At 54.1% G+C, this 19,694-nt stretch overlaps 1 protein-coding gene across 1 annotated transcript in view; it reads right to left on the bottom strand.

The window, feature by feature from the left end:
* Positions 1-19,694, bottom strand: part of PLXND1 (plexin D1) — a 56,477-nt gene that overhangs the window by 14,715 nt on the left and 22,068 nt on the right. Inside the window, exons 6-20 of the mRNA XM_072720249.1 lie at positions 19,012-19,189; positions 18,749-18,857; positions 18,269-18,371; positions 12,217-12,318; positions 9,761-9,850; positions 9,445-9,538; positions 8,304-8,458; positions 7,218-7,369; positions 6,196-6,295; positions 5,966-6,105; positions 4,949-5,116; positions 4,775-4,865; positions 4,314-4,577; positions 4,062-4,211; positions 3,096-3,210 (exon numbers count right to left, since the gene is read on the bottom strand). Of these exons, the coding sequence (XP_072576350.1) occupies positions 3,096-3,210; positions 4,062-4,211; positions 4,314-4,577; positions 4,775-4,865; positions 4,949-5,116; positions 5,966-6,105; positions 6,196-6,295; positions 7,218-7,369; positions 8,304-8,458; positions 9,445-9,538; positions 9,761-9,850; positions 12,217-12,318; positions 18,269-18,371; positions 18,749-18,857; positions 19,012-19,189 (2,011 nt within the window). The remainder of the gene's footprint in view (positions 1-3,095; positions 3,211-4,061; positions 4,212-4,313; positions 4,578-4,774; positions 4,866-4,948; positions 5,117-5,965; positions 6,106-6,195; positions 6,296-7,217; positions 7,370-8,303; positions 8,459-9,444; positions 9,539-9,760; positions 9,851-12,216; positions 12,319-18,268; positions 18,372-18,748; positions 18,858-19,011; positions 19,190-19,694) is intronic.

Below are 19,694 nucleotides of genomic sequence, written 5' to 3'. Positions count from 1 at the left end.
AGGTAAAAAAATGTTTACTCTGAAAACTAGAAATTATTGATGAGAAATACTTGGGATGACACAAAAGAAATGGGAGGATATACCATGCTCATACATTGGAAGAATTACTGTTAAAATGCCCTCACTACCCAAAGCAATCTACAGACTCAGTGCAATCCCTATCAAGATACCAGTGGTATTTTTCACAGAATTAGAATAAACAATCCTAAAATGTAAACAGCCAAAGAAATCTCGAGAAAGAATAAAACAGGAGGTGCCATGCTCCCAGGTTTCAAGCTATAGCCAAAGCTAAGGTAATCGAAACAGTATAGTACCACACAAAACAGGCACGTAGACCAATGTACTAGAACAGAGTCCACAAATAAACTCATACTTACATGGTCAATTAATCTTCAACAAAGGAAGCAAGAATATACACTGGGTTAAAGACAGTTTCTTCAATAAATGGTATTGGGAAATCTGGACAGCCATATGCAAAAGAATGAAATTGGATCATTTTCTTACACCATATACAAAAATAGAGTCCAAATGAGTTAAAGACTTAAATTTGAGGTTTGAAACCATAAAGCTGCTAGAAGAAAACACAGGCAGTAAGCTCTTGGACATCAGTCTTAGCAATATTTTTTTGGATCTGTCTCCTCAGGCAAGGGCAACAGGAGCAAAAATAAACAAATGTAACTACATCAAACTAAAAAGCTTTTGAACAGCAAAGGAAACCATCCACAAAACAAAAAAGCAACCTATTAAATGGAAGACAATACTTGCAATGTATCTGATAAAGGTTGATATTCACAATATATAAAGACTCCTACAACTGAAAAGCAAAAAACAAGCCATCTGATTAACAAATGGGCAGAGGACCTAAACAGACTTTTTTTTTTTTGCAAAGAAGACATGCAGATGGCCAACAGACACATGAAAAGATGCTCATCATCACTCATCAAAAATACAAATCACAACCACAATGGGATAGCACTTCACACCTGTCAGAAGGGCTGGTATCAAAATGACAAGATATAACAAGTGTTGGTGAGGCTGTGGAGAAAAGGAAACCCTGGTAAACTGTTGGTAGGCACATAAATGGATGCAGCCACTATGGAAAACAGGAGGTTCCTCAAAGATTAAAAATACAACTGCCCTGGGACCCAGCAATTCTACCTCTGGGTATTTAGCTGAAAAAAATGAAAATACTAATTCAAACAGATACATGCATCCGGATGTTCATTACAGCATTATTTATAATAGCTAAGACATGGGAGCAAACCCAAGCATTCATGGGTAGATGAATGGATAAAGAAGATGTGGTATATAGATACAATGAAATATTACTCAGCCCTGAAAAATGAAATATTGCCATTTGTGACAACATGGATGGACCTAGAGGGTGTCACATTACAAAGTCAGACACCGAAAGACAAATGTTATGTGATTTCACTTAGAATCTAAAAAACAGGGGATCCCTGGGTGGCTCAGCGGTTTGGCGCCTGCCTTTGGCCCGGGGCGTGATCCTGGAGTCCCGGGATCGAGTCTCACATTGGGCTCCCGGCATGGAGCCTGCTTCTCCCTCCTCCTATGTCTCTGCCTCTCTCTCTCTCTCTATCATGAATAAATAAATAAATAAATATTTTTAAAAAAGAATCTAAAAAACAAAACAAAATAAACAAGTAAAACAAAACAGAAATGGATTCATAAATGCAGAGAATAATCTGGTGGTTCCTAGAGAGGAGGGGTGGGGGGAATTGGGTGAAACAGGTAAAGGTGCTTAAGAGGCATAAACTTCCACTTATAAAAGAAATAAGTTTTGGGGGACCTAACATAGGAACTATACAACATAGGGAATATAGTCAATAATGTTGTAATACCTTTGTATGGTGTCAGATGGTAACTGTATAAAAATACTGAATCACAATATTGTGCAGCTGAACCTGATATATTTTATGTCAATTATAATTCAGTAAAAAATAGAGGTAAACAGTGGCTTTCTTTGGGCAAGAAAATTATGAGCGATTTCTGTTCTCTTTCTGCTTTTTATCATTTTTCAGTTCTTTCCACAATGACCAGGTGTTAACTCGTGAAACGATGAGAAAATTAAAAATAAATATATAAATAAAAGATAAAAAATTATGAAACATTTAAAAGATGTCACAGAGGTATTATAATTCCTTTCTGGGGTGGGGGAAGGGGGACACACACACACACACACACACAGCCAACCCTTGAACAGCTGGGTTTGAACTGTGTGGTCCATTTGGATGCAGATTTTTAAAAATAAAGTACTGTGAGTGTATTTTTTCTCTCTTATGATTTTCTTAATAAGATTTTCTTTTTTTCTAGCTACTTTATTGTAAGAATACAGTATGTAGGGATGCCTGGGTGGCTCAGTGGTTGAGTATCTGCCTTTGGCTTCCTAGGACATGATCCCAGGATTCTGGGATGGAATCCCACATCGGGCTCCCCGCAGGGAGCCTGCTATTCCCTCTGCCTGTGTCTCTGCCTCTCTGTGTGTCTCTCATGAATAAATAAATAAAATATTTTAAAAAAGAATGCAGTGGGTAATATATATAACCTACAAAATATGTGTTCTTTATGCTATCAGTAAGGTTTCCAGACAGGAGGCTACCACTAGTTAAGTTTTGGAGGAATCAAAACTTATACATGGATTTTTGACTATGTGCAGGGTTGGGGGCAGTGCCCCAACCCCCACGTTGTTCAAGGATCAACAGTATCACCTTCATAACCATTATCTAAATAATGGGGTAGCCAACCAAATATGTAGGTTAATCTTCCCTGAACAACCATTGTTTAAGTCTTCTCAGTAGGTCCTTATTGGCAAGAGGACAGAGTCCGGGTTCCTCTGCCAGGCACCCAGGGCCCGCAGCTAGGACACAGCACGTCCTCCAGCCTCTATCCCCTTCTACCCCCGTGTGAGCCGCAGCGGGGCCACACTTGTCAGTGAGCAACCCACCATTAGGCCTTTGTTCAAGCTGCGTCCCTGGTCCATCATGCCTTTCCTCCTATCTGCCAATCTTCAGAGGGGCTGGGACATGAGGTGGACAGATCTGCCCTCCAAGGTGTCATGAGAGAAAGGTCCTTACCGACCACAGAGAGCAGCAGCAGGACACTGCAGATGACGATGGACACAATGATTGCGGTCTCACTGCCCCCCAGCTGCAGCGTGGCGATGGTCTGATTGAAGTTGCCTACCTGGATCTGTGTGGAGGTGGGGGGAAGGGAGCTGTAGCTTCCCTGGACCTGTACCTTGGCTCCTCTGCTCGCTAGCAGTGGGGTCCTGGGCAAGCCGCCTAACCTCTTTGAACCTCTGATGCCACATCTATAAGCCAGAGACAACTGCGTGCACCTCCCGGGGATGCTGGGAGGGCTAAATGAGGGGATGCTTGGCAAGCCCTGGCCGAGAGGCAACACTCAGCACAGAGGGCTGTGTTTATTATCGCAGCCTGGAAGGAGCTGCAGAGCAGCCAGAGAGACATGGCAGTTCACAGGGTCTGGCTGCTGTCGCCAAGTACCTGGAAGGCTGTTCCAGGACACGGGGAGCAGGCAACGTTTGAGGATTCAGAGGGCATAACAGGGTCTAGGGTGCGGGTGCAAGGGAGTTTTCCCAGACAGATCCCTCTTAGGCAGCATGTGCTGCCTGGGAAGGAGTGAGCTCCCCATCCTCAGAGGTGTGCAAGCAGGTACAGCCTAGTAAGGTCCCACTTCTGGGCTCTCTCTGCCTTCCGGTTTCCCTTCCGTCTGTGACTCTGCATGGTGATTGGCAGCCCAGACTCTAGGTGGAGCATCAGGTGGAGCAGGGGCAACTTCTAATGCCCTCTGATGCTCCAGCCCCATCAGGCCTCTCTGGGGCTGCTCATTGACCAGGTGCAAGTCACTAAATTCTTGGGCCTTTCAATAGAGGATGTAAACCTCTGCTGTGCTCCCCTGGCCTCTTCCACTGAGCATGAAAATGCTTAGCTCTGACACACAAGGAAGGGGTGGGCCTTCAATCAGATGGGGCAGGGCTGGGGGCCAGGTCTGCCTCCACCTAGCGCACCCTGTTCACTCACTGTGATGGGCAACTGCCCCTCGGCTGTGCCCAGTGACTCATTGACCGAGCAGTGGATGACTCTATCTGAGACAATCTGGATGTCACAGGCCACCTGGCCTATCTTGATCCGGTACTCGTGGCTCTCGAGCCCCAGGCTGTCCTGCTCCTTCTGTGGAGGCAGAGTTTGGGGGGGGCGGGGGGGGTGGCTCGCTGAGGTGCACGGCTGAGCCCGGCCCCATTCATCCCTGCCCTGACGCCCACTGACACTCACATGGATGACCAGGGTGAGGGGCTCCCCGGGGTGGTGCTTGATCCACTTCTCCCTCTTGGCCGTGGAGAACTGCGGGTCAGGGAGGTAGTCCAGGCGGAACCTACTGCCCCGCCGCGCCTCGTCGGGGTCCAGCAGCTCCTCCGCCACAGCTGCCTCGTCCGCATAGGCCCGCCCGTTGATGAAGAAGTCCACAGGTGCTGATGCATTGCTCAGGGCCCCAGGGGATGGGCAGGTGATGAGGGTGGAGTTGAGAACTTTGCAAAGCTAGTAGGGGAGGGCCAGGGCCAAGGGTGGGGATGGACAGATACAGAGAAGTGACAGATACGGAGAAAGGGGAGAGATTGAGGTTCAAGGAGACAGAGAGGGAGAGACACAGTGGTGGGGGAGACGCAGGAGGGTGAGGCCCACTCAATCAGGGCTATGGGCTGCTTCCCACCCCACCTTGGCCCCTGCCCCCTCACCGTGGGCTCCCGGCCAATGTGATGCACGGCCATGGACACATTCTGCACCATGTGGAAACGCTCACCGGCCACCGTGATGGTCCTGCCGCCACTGTGGGGGACAGCAAGCCCCATCAGCCCACCTGCCACTCCAGAGCGTGAGCTCAGCCTGAGGGTCAGGGTCTGGGGTCTCACCTGACAGGGCTGCGGCGGGGACTGATGGCAGTGATGACTGGGTTCTGCATGTACTGGAAGGTGAGGTTGCTGCGCACGCAGCCCCGGCGCTCAAAGCGCACGCACACAGACACGGGGGCCGGCAGGGCGCCCTCAGGCACCGTGCAGGTGATGCTGGTTTCCGTGCGCCTGTGGGAGGGCAGTGGTGTCATCCGCAGGGCCCCAACCTCCCACTGATGGCTCCGGCTTGCCCATCGGCCGGGCACAGGCCCGTGCACTTGGCCTGGGTTCCAGGGCTCCTCTGCCGCTCCCAACCTGGTCTTCTGGCCCCATGCACAGAAACCTGTTATTTCTATATTCCTACTGCCCCGCCTCTGCTCCGCTGTGCTTCCCACCTTCAACACCTTCCCCCCCTCCCCAGATCCTGCCCATACTTTCCAATCTTCTGCTCCATCCCACACCATCCAAGAAGCTTTTTCCCAGAGCTCCTCTCTCCACTGCACCCCTGCTGAGGAGTGGCTCTGAAAGCACTGACTTTTTCCCCAATCTCAGATATTTCGATTTCCTGAGGGAGTGTCTGCTTTCCCCTGGGGGCTGAGACCGCTGGGCTCCTCTTGGTATCCCCTAGTAATGGCCATCCTTGGGCCCTGGTACACAGGAAGTACATAATAAAAACAGGCATTTCACCAAGAGGTTGTGGACCACACCACTGCCACCAAACACAACCCTGGGCCAGCCAGAGGATCTCAGAACGTGTACAATCATCACCATTTTCGATGAGCTGTCACTTACAGAGCACCTACTGTATACCAGGCACAGAGTACTATTCATAAGTACTACAGTATGAGTACTACAGAGAACTCATACTGGTTCTTACTAGATAAGGATATTGAGGCTCAGAGGGGGAGAGGGACTTGGGCTAGGGGACACAGCAGGTGAAGACCCAAGTATCGCTTGGTGCAAAGATGTCACTCCACTCATCTAACACCCCCACCCCAACTCTCCTGGGCTAGGAGTGGCCCAAGACCAGGGGCTTACACAAGCTCTGTGCAGGGCTCTGTGTCATTCACCAGGACTTGGAGCTCGGAGCCCACATGGAGGTCGCTTCCGTGAATTATGATTCTGGTGCCCCCGGCCTTGGGGCCCTTGTCAGGCTCCAGGAATTGGACCAGGGGCAGCTGTGGGAGGAAGACAGGTGGTCAGGCCTCAGGCTATCCCCCGAGTGTGGCTGGTGGGGTGGGCAGGAAGGTGGGCGTGGCCTCCCTTACCACGTAGGAGAAGCGCTCCCGTGACTTGCCCTCCTTGGAGGCGTTCACTGTCACCACGTCTGAGAATGGCCCTGGGGCTGGCCCTGTGGCACACACAATCCTGGGGGGAGGCAGCTTTGGTCAGCGGAGTGGGCTGAGCATCTCCAGGGCTGGGTATTCTCCCTTAAATAATGCCTCCCAGTCCACCCGGAGGGTGTCTGAGCTCCCCACTCTTGCACTCGACTACCCACCCCTCCCACTCACAGTGGGGGCTGCTATCCGGCCAGGGCACCCAACAGCATCACCCACATCAATACTGAAATCATTCCCCCCCCACAAAATGAAATCATTCCCCATCAGGTGGAAGACAGCCACTCTGAAACCCCCAAGTGCCACCCTGATGCCAGGCTCTTCCCCGGGACCACCCTCACCCCATGACTTTCCCACACTTCTGCAAAGATATGAAAAGGGGTTGGATAAGACGGTCTCTTTGGTCTGAACGTTCTCCAACCATGAGGACATCTAGGCTGGTAGACTGATGGCCTTTCTGCAAGCCAGACTTACAGTCCTTTTCCCCGCCACCCCCAAGGAAATCCAGCTCACTCCCTGTTCCTCTAGCAGCCCTCTAGCTCCGCGGCTGTAGGCCCAGACCCTGGTACCACACCAGAAGCCCCACACTTCGTGAACTGCAAGGTTTTTGTTGTTGTTTTGTTTTGATTTTTGTATCAGTGCCAAGCTTCTGTGGAAGTGGAACTGGTCTAGGGGAACGTGGGAGGGCTTCCCAGAGCAGCAGGCATTGAAATGGGAACTTGAAGGGTAAAGAGGAGTATCCAGAGCAGAATGGGCAGGATGCACATGGAGAGGGGATGGACTTGAGCAAGGTCCAGGACACCTGAAGGTGGGCCACTTCTGGGGAGCAGCAGGGTGCCGGGGAGGGTGGGATGGCAGAGGGGAGAGAGGAGGGCAAAGCTGTGGTTGGCACTTTTGGGGGCGGGTCGCTAGAAGTCATTCAGACCCCACCCTGGGCACTGCCCACTACTTACTCCTCTGACACCGTGTATCTGTTAGCCAGTGGCTCACAGGCTACGCTGCCAACCCACACGCCATGGGCCACATCGCTAAGCCGCCGGCCTAGATTCCTGCCTCGGATGGTCAATAGGGTCCCGCCATCCAAGGGGCCACTCAGGGGCTCAATCTGCCAGGGGACAGAGGATGAATGAAGTTCTGAGGCTGGAAGGTCAGCAGCCTCCTCGCTCACCCACCCCCACTATTGCATACACCCAGGAGGAGGCATGACCATGTCCACCTGCTGCTCAGGAGAAGGTACTGGCTCTGAAAGAGTTGGGACCACTGCTCACTTGACAGGTCACTGGGGCTGCCAGTGAGGATGTGCGTGCGGGTTACTGAGCCCACGTGGACGTGGGGATGTGAGTATGCATGCACAAAGTCAGTGACATTGGTGGGGGGAGTCTCCAGGGGACAACGAGGTCCGCCTCCCAGGGGCCACGTCTGACCACATGATCTTGCATCCCAGCCAGAACTTATTGGGCCAGGGAGGGGCACCTGGCCAAGGCTAAGCCGATGACAATCCCTTTAAGACTTTCATTTTTTAAGTTAATTTTTAGAATTTTATTTAAATACAATTTGCCAACATATAGTATAACACCCAGTGCTCCTCCATAAGATTTTCTTCACTGAAACTGAGGCTTGGTTATTACTGATCTCAGTTATCATCCTATTGGCAAGGTTTCCCCAACCTCGCTATAAAAACTAGACACGAGCTCCAGCGTCTCCCCCACCCCAGACTCTCCCCTTTATTCTGTTTTTCTTCATAGCACTTACCACCTTCTATATGTAAATTATTTATTTCCTTACTTATTACTGCCCACCCTCCTCCCCCACTACACCATTAGCTCCATGTCGAGGGTGGTACTTTGTTTTGTTCACAGCTGTGTCTCCGGCACAGAGGGGGCCTGGCACCCAGCAGGTGCTCAGTAGGTTTTACTACATGCATATGCCTGGTCGTGTGCAAGCACAGGTGCACGGGTCTGAGAGCCCATGAGGGGTGCTATGTGTGTTGCACATGCAGGCATGTGGTATGACAGGCCTCCGTGGGTGGGGGTGCTTACCGTGCGGATCTCGGGGGCAGGGCAGGTGCCAGGCAGGGGCTGCAGGGGCCCCCGCAGGCGGCAGCCATCACTCCACACGCACAGGTGTCCCAGGTCCTCCCGACCTAGGCACTGAGAACAGTCGGGGCTGCCCATGGCACAGTTATAGACTTCCACTGGGAGAGACATGGAGGCAGCATGGGTCAGTGCCCTCATGACCACGGCGCCCTCTGCACTCACCCTCATGCTGTGGTGTCCCACCCAGAGGTGAGTCCGGGTTCTCTAAACTCTCCAGGGCCTGTGTTCAGCACAGTGCAGCAGCCACAGCCTCATTAAAATCATCTTCCCTCACCGTGACTCAAACAAGTAGGAGCTCTTTATCAGCCCCATTTGACGGATAAGAGACGGAGGCTCGGAGAGGAGGAATGACTTGCCCAAGGTCACATAGCCCGTGTGTGGCAGGGCTGGGCTTCACACACAGGCCTGAGTGGAACTGTTTACCCCCCAGTGGAGCTTGGGGATGCTGGGGAACCACCGAGCAATGTGGGCTCTGTGGGAACCAGGGCCTCAGATTCTCAGGGTGGCCCAAGAGGGAGTGTGGGGAGGGTTCTTCAGGGCCTTGGGTATGCAGGCTGGTTCTAGGGTCTCTCTGGGGTCTTCATGGTAGCGATGTGGGGGGTGGGTATGCTCACCAGGGATATCCAAGGCTCTCCATGAACAGGCTCTTAGAGAATTGACTCAATACATGTAAGAGCCGTAAGGACACTAGCCACCATCTGGGGGTGCTGACTATGTCCCAAACACAGCTGTAAGATTTGTGTGCATCATCTCAGCAAATCCTCACCAAGCCTTCTGTGAAAGGACCTGTGCCTCATGTCACACAGGGACAATGAGGCTCAAAAGGGAAGGCTGAGGAAGTGCCCAAAGCTGCGCAGCCATTTTGGGCACAGAGATGTCTGGCCCGGAGGAGTTGCTCAATGGATAAGTACTGAGCAAGTGACCAGGTACAGAATGGCAAGGCTGGGATCTGAGGGCCTGTGCGTAGGGAACAGCAAGTGGGACATCTGTGCCTGCAGCGAGCACTGGCTGAGTCCCCCAATGCAGATCCCCACCCGTTAAGGCTGAACTCCCTGGGGACATCTGGGTAGGTGGGGGTCCCCACCTGTCATGGGGTCAGGGCTGTCCAAGAATCGGGCTGGCTGCCCCTTTAGTTGGAGGCTGAGTGGAAACACCTGGCTCTTCTGGGTTGTGTGCAGCTGCAAAAGGACAAGAAAGAGCATGAAGGACATGGGTGAGGTCTAAGTCTCTGCTAGGGGAGGGGATGGATATCATGAAGACAGGAGAGGGCAGGGCTGTTGAGGATGGGGAGGGATCAAAAGGAGGAGGGGAATAGGTGGGAAGGAAGGAGTAGAGCATCTGGGCTTATGCAGGCCTTTCCCCACCCCCCCATCCCCCCACACTGGAGCCACACCACTTACCACCACTTGGTTGCAGTGTACAGTGGATTCATTCACCCATATGGCTTCAAAGACCTCCTCTGGTCCAAAGCTACATTCTAGGGCTGCACCCTGGGAAAAATGGGGGTATTGAAGAGTCATATCAGCACTCATTACCCTCTACCATCAGCACATCATGGTCTACCACCCTGAGATGTGGGCTGGGTCTTACTCGCAGGCTCCCACCCCTTCAAAATGTCCTTCCTGGCCTTCATGTCCAGTGTTTGAGGGAGACAAGGAGTAGGTGAGAACCTAGAACTTTGCTCTTGTGCTGTCCATGCCACCAACACCCTCCAATGGCCTGAACCAATGGCCTTTTACTCAGCTCACAAAGTCCCAGCTCTTTAGCATGACTAGCATTCAAGGCTCATCCCAGTAAGACTTCAACCCACCCACCCCACTTTCTGTCCCACAGGCCAGTGCCCATGCCATAGCAGGACACTCTGACATGGAACAGGCTGCCTTGCCCTCGGGTCTTTGCCCAGTCCATTGCTCCACCTCAACAAATCTCCCCTTTAACCCTTTAACTACCCTGCAAAACTCAACACAGCCTTTAGAATCCAGCTCAAATGTTCCAAAGACTTCCTAGACCCTCCCCTTAAATCAGGTGGGCACCCCTCATTCGACCATTTATTCATTTAGCAGAGGATTGGGTGCATGTGAGGGGCTCTAGGAAGTTCCTAAAGCCTGTCCCCACCCTGTATGTTGAGGACCACCCTCAGCCCCCTACCCAGGCTCTGTTTACACTGGTCTCCCCACTCCTTGGGGAGGGTTGGGGTTGGATCTTAGCCTATGTGACACTTCCAAGGGCAGTGGATGGCAGTAAAAGAGCTCAGGTTCCATCAGTTTGAATCCTACCCTCTGGTCCTGCCTTGCTGCACAACCCTGTGCAAGTGGCTTTCCTGTCTGAGCTTTGGTATCCTAAATTTTGTAATGGAAACAGGCTTCCCTACTCAGTAGGGTTGCTGGGGAAACTGGAGAGCATGTATCTTTAGTGGTTTACATACTGTGGGTAACTAATCTATGCTAGCTGTTAGTATGCAGGAGGTGCTCAACATGTCTGTTGACTAAATAAACAGGGCCCAACGTTGCACCCTCATCTTGCCCAGCACAGCCTCCAGGGAGCAGTATCAATAAATATGTGCTGACTGAACAAACTCAGGTTTCATGTGTGTTAGGTCAGCCTCGTGGCAGGACTTCCTGTTTATATCCCTGTTGTCAGCAGATGTGACACCCCGAGGAGAAAACAGGTCAGCACACCCCTCTGCCCTGGCCTGACCCCTCTCCCCCTTTCACTCTGAAGCTAACACAGGAAGGTGGCTGTTGAGCTCATTTGCCCACGCTAAGCCAAGAGGGGGGTCCATCCTCTTGAGCCTCTGGGCTCAGGCCTCAGCCCCTCAGGAGAGCAAGCCCAAGCTGTCTCAGGGCTCCCCAGGGCATGGGCTCAGCAAACAGGCACACTGTTTCCCCCAGGCTATACACAGCTGGGACGCAGCAGCTCAGATCCAATCCCAGGGCTCAAGCCTCCCCCATGCCAGGCTCTTGTAGCCCAAAAGAGCCGCACCGCCCTCCAGCGCAGCCCAGCCCAGGCCCCTTCACACTCCAGAGGCTCTGTGCCACTCCTGCAGGGTGGAGTCAGAGGGAGGGCACCTGCCCCTTACAAAGCTCCAGCCACGAGGCTGCCTGACACATCCCAGATGCCCAGCACGTGGTCCCCACGTGTGACAGCTGTCACAGCCCTCTGCTCACCCCCTTGGAAGCAACAGATGGTGAGTCCCCAGGAGCTGGGGAGGGGGACGGCTGGCACACGTCCAGAACTCGTCAACACTTCCCACCCAAGACACTCTTCCAGGAGGGACCCAGAAAGGAGCTGCAACTCCTCCTCCCCATGTGTGGGTGGGGAGGTAAAGGCAGACTGCAGGGAAGAGCACTGTAGCAGAAGTCCGGTGCTAGGGTGCAAGTCCAGCCCTGCATCATGTACCTCAAATCACCTACTTCCCCTCTCTGGGTCTCCTGCTCCCCATCTGGACAAGGGGGCAGTGCAGGGGACCTCTGGCCATTCTTCAGGTAAGACATGCCAGCCATGAACTGAAGAAGTGTGTCCAGAATCACAACTAGGGGCGGGGCAGGCAGGACATGGACAAGGTTCCCCTGTGGGCTGCAGCCCAGCTCTGCCAGGAGAGCTCGAGGGTTGGGGAGTCTGGGGGTCCTGGCCAGGGTTTCCCTCAGAAGCTGTTAGCTACCTGCTGTCCCTTGGGCTAGGCCCTCACCACCCAAGTCTCTTTCCTCCAACCCCCTGTGACCATACTGGGGCTTTCTCAGACAGAACCTGGAAATTCAGAGACGCAGAAGCAAAGTGTGGGTAGAGGGCCCAGAGCCTGGGTCCCCAACCGGGACGGCCTTCTCCCCGTCCCTGCCTGGGTCTGGCCTCCACCTACCTGGAAGGCAGCATTGGCGAGATGCACCGGGATGCTCTGCGAGCTGCCTGTGGGCATGGGTGCCAGGGCAGAGGGCAAGATCTGGGGGCAGTCCTGAGGGTTCTGCAGTCAAAACACAAAGAGGTGAGGGTGAAGCAGGAGCACTGCAGAAGAGACAGGACTCATGGCCCCTGCTCTCCGCGGGGATGCCTGCCAGCCCAGGCAGTGAGAAACACCGGGAATAAAATCACAACAGCCGCCACCACCGAGAGAGACATGCCCAGTGCCTTCCACACACCATCTCCTTTGTCCCTCATGACACGCCTATGGGCAGGAGACTCTATGGCCCCATTTTACAGATGAGGAAACTGAGGCACAGAGCAATGAAGTAAGCTGCCCAGTGATGGAACCAGTGCCCCCGTGGCTGCTCTGGGGCATGCCTCACCAAGGAGGTCAGGAGGCTGAGGCTGAGGCCTGGCCCCATTCCCCATCTCTGGGCCTCATCTTTCTCAGCTATAAAATAAGGGGCTGCACCCACTCTCTGAGACTCGGTCTCCAGACTGGCACACATTAAATGATTCAGAAAGAAGAAACTCCAGGCTTCTGGATGGCCTGTGGGAAACAGTCTGTGAGGACCCTGCGACACCAGGTTTCACATCCCTCCCCACTTCTGCAGGCCAGAGTCCCAGCCTTGGGGCAGAGGTGCCAACCCCCAGAGAGTCCCGGATCAGGCCTGGCCACCAGCATTCCCATGGCAGAGGTACAGCTGAGGCCAGGTGGAGCAGGGGCTACTTCAGAAAAGAAAGGGAGGGAGGGAGGGAGGAAGAAAGGTAGGAGAGGGAGGGAGGGGGGATGGAGGGAGGGAGGCCAAGAGCCAGAGATTCAGAAAGGTGGTGATACACCTGAGGTCAGGGGGCAGAGCTGGCCTTTGAACTCCTACTGTCTGCCTTGCAGGCCAGAAACAGGCCTGAACCTGAGGCCTAGGGCAAGGGGCAGAGACCAGGGGGCAAGGCTGGGCCCACCATGCCGCCTGGGTGATCTCTCTGAGCTTCAAGCCTGGAGCCCTCAGCCTGCACTAGGTTCTTCAGACCTGAGGGTCCCGGTGGGCCATGTCCTGCCTCCTCACACTCTGTGCCTGATGGGCTGAGAGCCTGAGAGACAAGGGGACTGGGGACCCTGCAGCAGCCATATCAATCCAGGGGCTGACACTTTTCAATCTGGAGGGCTTCCTGCTCTGCCCTCCTCCTGTCCAAGTCTGGTTGAGGACAGACTGGGAATGCCCTGAGCCATGTGTGTCTCCCCTGAGGTCACCCAGCCAGGGCAGAGGCCTCTGGGAATAGAATTCGGGGGCCTCCCTGGGGTCTTCTGTCCTTATTGTTAACCAGGAAGGGAGTCCTCAAGGGGAACCGCAGGAGCCCAGCATATCGCTGGACCTTGAGGGAATACTGAGAAATGACCACCATGCCAGTATCAGTGGAAACCGCTGGCTCACACAGCCCTCCCTGTGCTCCTGGACCGTTCTGAGCCCTCGGCACCGAATCAATTCGCCAAATCCTAACTCCCAACAGCCCTGTGAGGTAGGTACAATCGCTATGCCCATTATACAGCCCAGGAAGTCAGGGCACAGAGAGGCAGAGCAGTTTGCCCGAGATGGAATGGGCAGCACAAGAGGCCTCTAGTTGTCCAGACTGTTTGCTGACCACCAGGCCCAGCAGCCTCACCCAGACTGGTCCGTTTCCCCGGGAGCGGAGCCCGCTGCAGACCACGGAGGCCTCGGCTGCCGAAACCACGCGGCCGGGCCCAGGGGAGGCCCCTGAGCTGACCATTCTGTGGGCCTGGGCCAGCTCAGTGTGAGCACACACAAATCCCTGTGCCTCCAAGCTGCTGTCCTGCACAGTCGCGTGTGTAAACCCCATGGAATTTCAGAGAATGGAACCCACATGTTTGCAATCAGTTTTCATGGCTGCCGCCAGTTCTGCCTTTGCAACTGGCCGGGGGCTCTGTGCTGTCCTCCCAGCTCCAGTCCACCAGCGGGTAGGTGGCTGACGGGGGGTCTGGGGGGTGAGGGTCAGAGCAGGGGGAGCCTTCCACAGGAGGCCCCCCCACCAGAGGAAATGACATGGGACCACCCCTGAGGGTCCCCCATTCTCCTTGATCCTCAGCCAAGATTCCACGACCACTTGGTGCTTGTACCCATTCTACAGAGTGGAACTGAGGCCGAGGCTCCTGCACACCTCTGCCCTCCGTCGGTACCTCCCCTGTCCCTCCCGCCCCAGAGCTGGCTAACCCTCCATGGGGGCAGCTGGAGTGTCTGCTGCTGGCCTCCAGCACCAGCTGCCTCCAAGTCTGGCTTGGCCTTTGGGGAACCTCCCCCACAGTCCTGTGGTTTGGGAAGACTGACTCTACTCCCTAGCTCCAGGGATAGGTGGGCACCCTGGGCCTGGCCTGGGCTCAGCAATTGGTTCAGGGAGCATTTGTGACCCTAGTTCAGCCAGTGAGAGTTAACTATGGGACTTCTGCAGAACCAATAAGAAAGAAAAGCTCTTCTCATTTTCTGGGGCTGCCAGGAAATCAGGAGACTGCCTGGAACTGCTGAGGCCGACTTGCTACCGAGAAAAGAGGGCTGCCTGAGCGCAGACCCCACCCAGAGGGGCAGGAAGTCCCGATACCGTGGTGGGAACCCCTGGATCCAGCTATACCTGAAGATGATACCATGCCCCCCCCCACCCCAGACTCCACACTCACATGAGTCAATTAATTCTGTTGGGGCCAAGGCCAAGTTTGAACTAGGGTTTCCCAGCATGTGAACAAACGCTAGGGGCCTCCCTGCCCCATCCCAAGCCAGGACACGGACACCTCAGGAGGCGGCATCCCCTTTGCTGGCTTCTCCCCTTTGCTGGAATGCCATGCAGGGCACCACCTGCAGGTTCAGGAAACCACAGCCAGTTGCCCATACTCCAGGCAGAGCTGAGAAACTGGGACACCAGGAATGAGGATAGATGCTCGGTCAGCAGTGCCAACAGCCACAATCAACCCGGACGGGAACCCAGTGTGTGCTGGTTCACAGAGGGACTCACCTGTTCCCACCCTGGGCCTCACAGACTCTATCACAGCCTTTCCCATGTTAAAGGGTCAAGAACTGGCATCCCAATATAGTGTAGCTGGCCCAGGGACCCTGAACCCACCTGACCTGGTCCCTTCCTACCTTTCTGTACCCTCACGACCCCCTGAACTGTCCCCTGTTCCTACCAAACCACTCTCCCCACTAGCTCCTCACAAAGTTCAGGTTCACAGTGGCATCCAGGCCAGCCTCCCTGTCAGGGGGGCCTCCCCTCCCATCTCTCCTCCCCTCCTCCACTTTCTCCTTCTGGGGCCCAAGGGAATGGGAAAGTGACAGGAGACTCAGCCCCTGGCACCTGCCCAGGGACACCTCCGTGGCCTATCCCAAGCCCTACTATGTCCTCCCGGCTCTCGAGGGGTGCAGGCAGATGTGCACACCCCACCCCACCCCGCCCACCACTTGACCAGAAGCATGGCGCTCGCATGGCAAACTGAAATGTAATTAAATGCCAACTTAAATATCAGTTAGAGCCTTCTGCAGGCCTGGGGAGGGGGCTGCCTCTTCTCCTGCTAGATTACCATAATCCTTTGAGACAGGCCCTCTCTGTGCCCCCCTGCCCCAACTCCTGGCCCCCAGAGCTGCAGACCTGGGGGAGATGGTTTATGAGGTGCTGCCCCAGAAACACCTCCAGGCTGGTGAGCTGCTATGCATCTGTCAGGACCCTGCCCAAAGGTCCCCTTCCCGGAGAAGTACTACCTGGCCCAAACCAGCAAAGTGGCCACCAGCGCCTACGGAACATAGTGGCTTTTTAGTGAGTACCTACCATGTGCCACGTATGGAGTTGGTGCCTCATAGATGCAATTCTGGATTCCCAGCACGGCAAGTCAGGCCATATTATAGTAGTGAATGTATGGTTTTATAGTAAGTAAAATAGGCGATGGGGAAACAGGCACAAAGAGGTTCAGAAGCTTGCCCAGGATCACACAGCCACAACTCATACCTCAGGCTCTTGGCTCATGATGGGGAGGGCAAAACTATGTCTAACTGGGTTCTTTCCCAGTGCCTTGTGCAGACTTAGGCCTACAAAGGGTGCCCAATAAATGCTGAATGAATCATGTTGAGGCTGGGTCTTCCTCACCCTCATCCCTGTAGGTTACAGCATAAGACTCAAGCTGCCAGCACAAATGCTTTATGTTCACAGTCATTGAGTCCCTAGTATGTACCAAGCCTTGGGCTGGGGGCTGGAAGATGTGGTCCCCAAAAGAGAATAGGAGTCCTGGTTGGCCCGGACTGGAAACCTGGCATCCAATGCAGAGGCTTGGGGGCCTCCCCTATGGTTTGGCCACAAAGACTCCCCTGGGGCTCTCTCCCAGTGCCAGAAGGCCCATGTTACTGAGTCAGTCCTTTGAGTTAAGCTCCTAGATGACTCTTCTTCAAAGCAGTGCTGGGGCTCTGGCAGGAGGTACATAGACCAGAGGTTTCCAGGTGTGGGCCATGGAGCCCCCCTGCCCCTTAGCATGTACACATTGATCTCTGCACCTGCTTGGAGGATTCCTGATGAGGTTCTCTGAGCCCAGAGCCAAGAGGCTGGGGCTTTAGATGCTCTGGGGCCTGGAGCTCCTTCCCTAGGATGCATGCCCAGGGTGACCTCCTCCTGCCAAGAATCAGGGCCCCCAGGACCCTATTGGCTACCTCAGTTGTACCATCTGGAAAATAGAGCATCCGTCTCTTGGGGAAAGGACCCTCAGGCAGGGACTCGGTGACTAATATAAGACAGATCTGAGAGGGGATGAGCTGTGATCTCAGAACCCTGGCACCACTACTACCAACTCCCCCCGGCCTGGCCCCAGCCTAGCCATCCCACCTGGTGGGAGCATGACAGCCCCAGCCAAAGTCTCAGGAATACCATTTGGTCATCCCTGGCTTGAAGTTGGGATGCCCTTAGAGGCTTTTTGGGCAAAGACATGAGGCCACCCTGTGAGTGAACACACCTCGGAAATCAACCATCTGCAAGGTATGTGGCATCTTCATTTGTATTTCCCCCTGCTCCCCAACTCTCCCCACCATGCCCATCTGCGGTATAATTGATTCAATCCAGCCATCCCATAGCACCAGAGAGGGCCTGGATCCTGGCCAGCTGTAGAGCTCAGGGGACCAGCATAAACAACAGGACCTGAAAGCATATGGTTCCTGAGGCCAGCTCATCTTCTCTGCCTGAGGAATCACCTACCCCTGGGTCTACAGTGTCCACAGGGAGACCAAAATGGGGCCTTTCAGCACAACTCCTGATCTGCGGAAGGCAGGAGGGGCTTGGACTCAAGGTCCCAATCTGGTACATCTTGGCCTCAGGGACAAGTGTCCTGACCCCACAGGGTTGTTGAAAATGTTACAAGTAAAATTTACAACCAGCCAGTACTGGGGCACCTGGGTGGCTCAGTCAGTTAAGCATCTGCCTTCGGCTCAGGTCATGATCCCAGGGTCCTGGGATCAAGCCCTGAGTCAGGCTCCCTGCTCAGAAGGGAGTCTGCTTTTCCCTCTCCCTCTGTCCCCCCACCACTCAAGCTCTTTCTCTCTCTCCTCTCAAATAATTAAAATATATATATATATATATATATAAAGAAACTAGCCAGTATTAGCAAAATGTGCAGAAAGGGGCCCTCCTACTGCATGCAGGTGGGAGTTTAAACTGGCTCAGGCTTTCTGGAGGCAGTTGAGTTAAAGGCATAAAAATACGGTCACGCTTTCACCCCCAAAATGCCATTTCTAGAATTGGTCTCCAGGGAATAATCAAGGATGCACACCATGCCCTGGCTATATAAGAACACAAAAAAGAAATGGGAAGCTATCAGTGTATCCAACAATAGGGGATTAGTTAAATGTGCTTTTATGTGATGAGCCAGGGCAGCTGTTGAATCTGGTGCCAGGAAGAAAATGTAATGATGTGGAAATGTTCTCAAAAAAAAAAAGGTAATGAAATAGGCAGAGGGTGTCTCCCCCCCAGGCCTAACTTACCATGGGATTTGGTGAGGCCTCACACCGTGACTGGTTGGAGACACAAGCATGCTGCTGGGCACACCAGAAACAAGGCCACTGTGCCGACAGGCAGCTGGTACAGCTGGAAGGCAAGGGACACCTCAGACACTTAGCTCCCCACCCTCACTTCACCCCAGCCCCCAGGATCGGGGACCCAAGAGGTAGATCTCAACACAGGGGAAAAAGGTCTTCTGCATGATAAGGGGGTGGGGCACTTTGTAAGATAGTGAGCTCCCTGCTACAAGAGGTATGTAAAGAGAGAATAGACAAGCAGGGCCTTTAGGAGACTAAGTGTAATCAAAGCACCTCTCTCGGCCCCTACAGCCTCAGTGCTCATGGAAGCCGGGTCCTATGAGTCTCCAGGACATCACCATTTATCCTCCAACGGTCTTCCTGAGAACAAAGCCCCTTCCCTGTTACCCTGCCCCCCACCCAGCGGCAAACGCCCCAACCACTCACGCCGTGTGGGGATACACCTGTCCGACGCGGCTGCAGTTGTAGATGGTGAAATCGGCCCTGACGATATTCCGCCCATTGACCCTCACAGACATCTCCACAATCACGTGATCTAGAGGGACCAGGGAAGCCGGGGAGAGAAGAACAAAGGGGTCGGGGGTCTCCACCAACGTCGGAGGCTGGTGATCTCAGGACCCCCATGCCCAACATTCCACCATGACACCCCTTTGGGGCTGTACTCAGAGCCCAGCATGTGAGGCACTTACCCTGGTGGGGCGGGAACGGCGGGAACTGGTCCCTGGGCAGGAGGTTGCAGTAGGCGATCTGGTGGTCGAAGGCAGGGCCTGGGACCCGTGCCACGGTGCGGATGTTGTTGCCATAGTCACAGGCCATCTCCATGCCGCTGAGGCTGGGCAGGCTGCCGGAGATCTGCAGGATCATGCCCTAGGGACCGGCGACCCTCAGCTGGGGGACTGGGGAGCAGGTCTTCCCCCCACTGCCCCACCGCCACCCTAGCAACCCTGGGAGAAGGGTGACGAGTGGCCGGGACCCCAGGCCAGAGGGCTATATCCTACATGGGGTTCCCGAGGCCTCAGTTTCCCCATCTGCAAAATGACACTGACCACCTTACAGTAGTCAGGGAGGCTCTTCATGACCTGGTCCCCATGACATCTCTGACCCCATCCAATAGTCCTTCCTGTCCACCTGTCTGTTCTCACCTCAGGGCATCCGCACTGGCAATTCCCTTTGCCCAGAATGTTCTTTCCAGATACTCACCTGATTCACTTGCGTCCTACCTTTGCTCAAGTGCAACATTTGCAGCATGAGGCAGGCTCCAACCTGGTCTAAAATGTCAACGTTCCCCCATCCATTCTCTACCCCTCTCTTCTGCTTCCCATTTCACCATGGTACTTGTCACCACCGTCTTGCCATCCTATCTCTTGCCCCC

The sequence above is a fragment of the Vulpes vulpes genome, chromosome 9 (assembly GCF_048418805.1).
Source record: "Vulpes vulpes isolate BD-2025 chromosome 9, VulVul3, whole genome shotgun sequence".
In the NCBI taxonomy this organism is placed as follows: Eukaryota; Metazoa; Chordata; class Mammalia; order Carnivora; family Canidae; genus Vulpes; species Vulpes vulpes.
The sequence above is the reverse complement of the archived record's forward strand: the minus strand, read 5'-3'. Positions and strand labels throughout refer to the sequence as shown.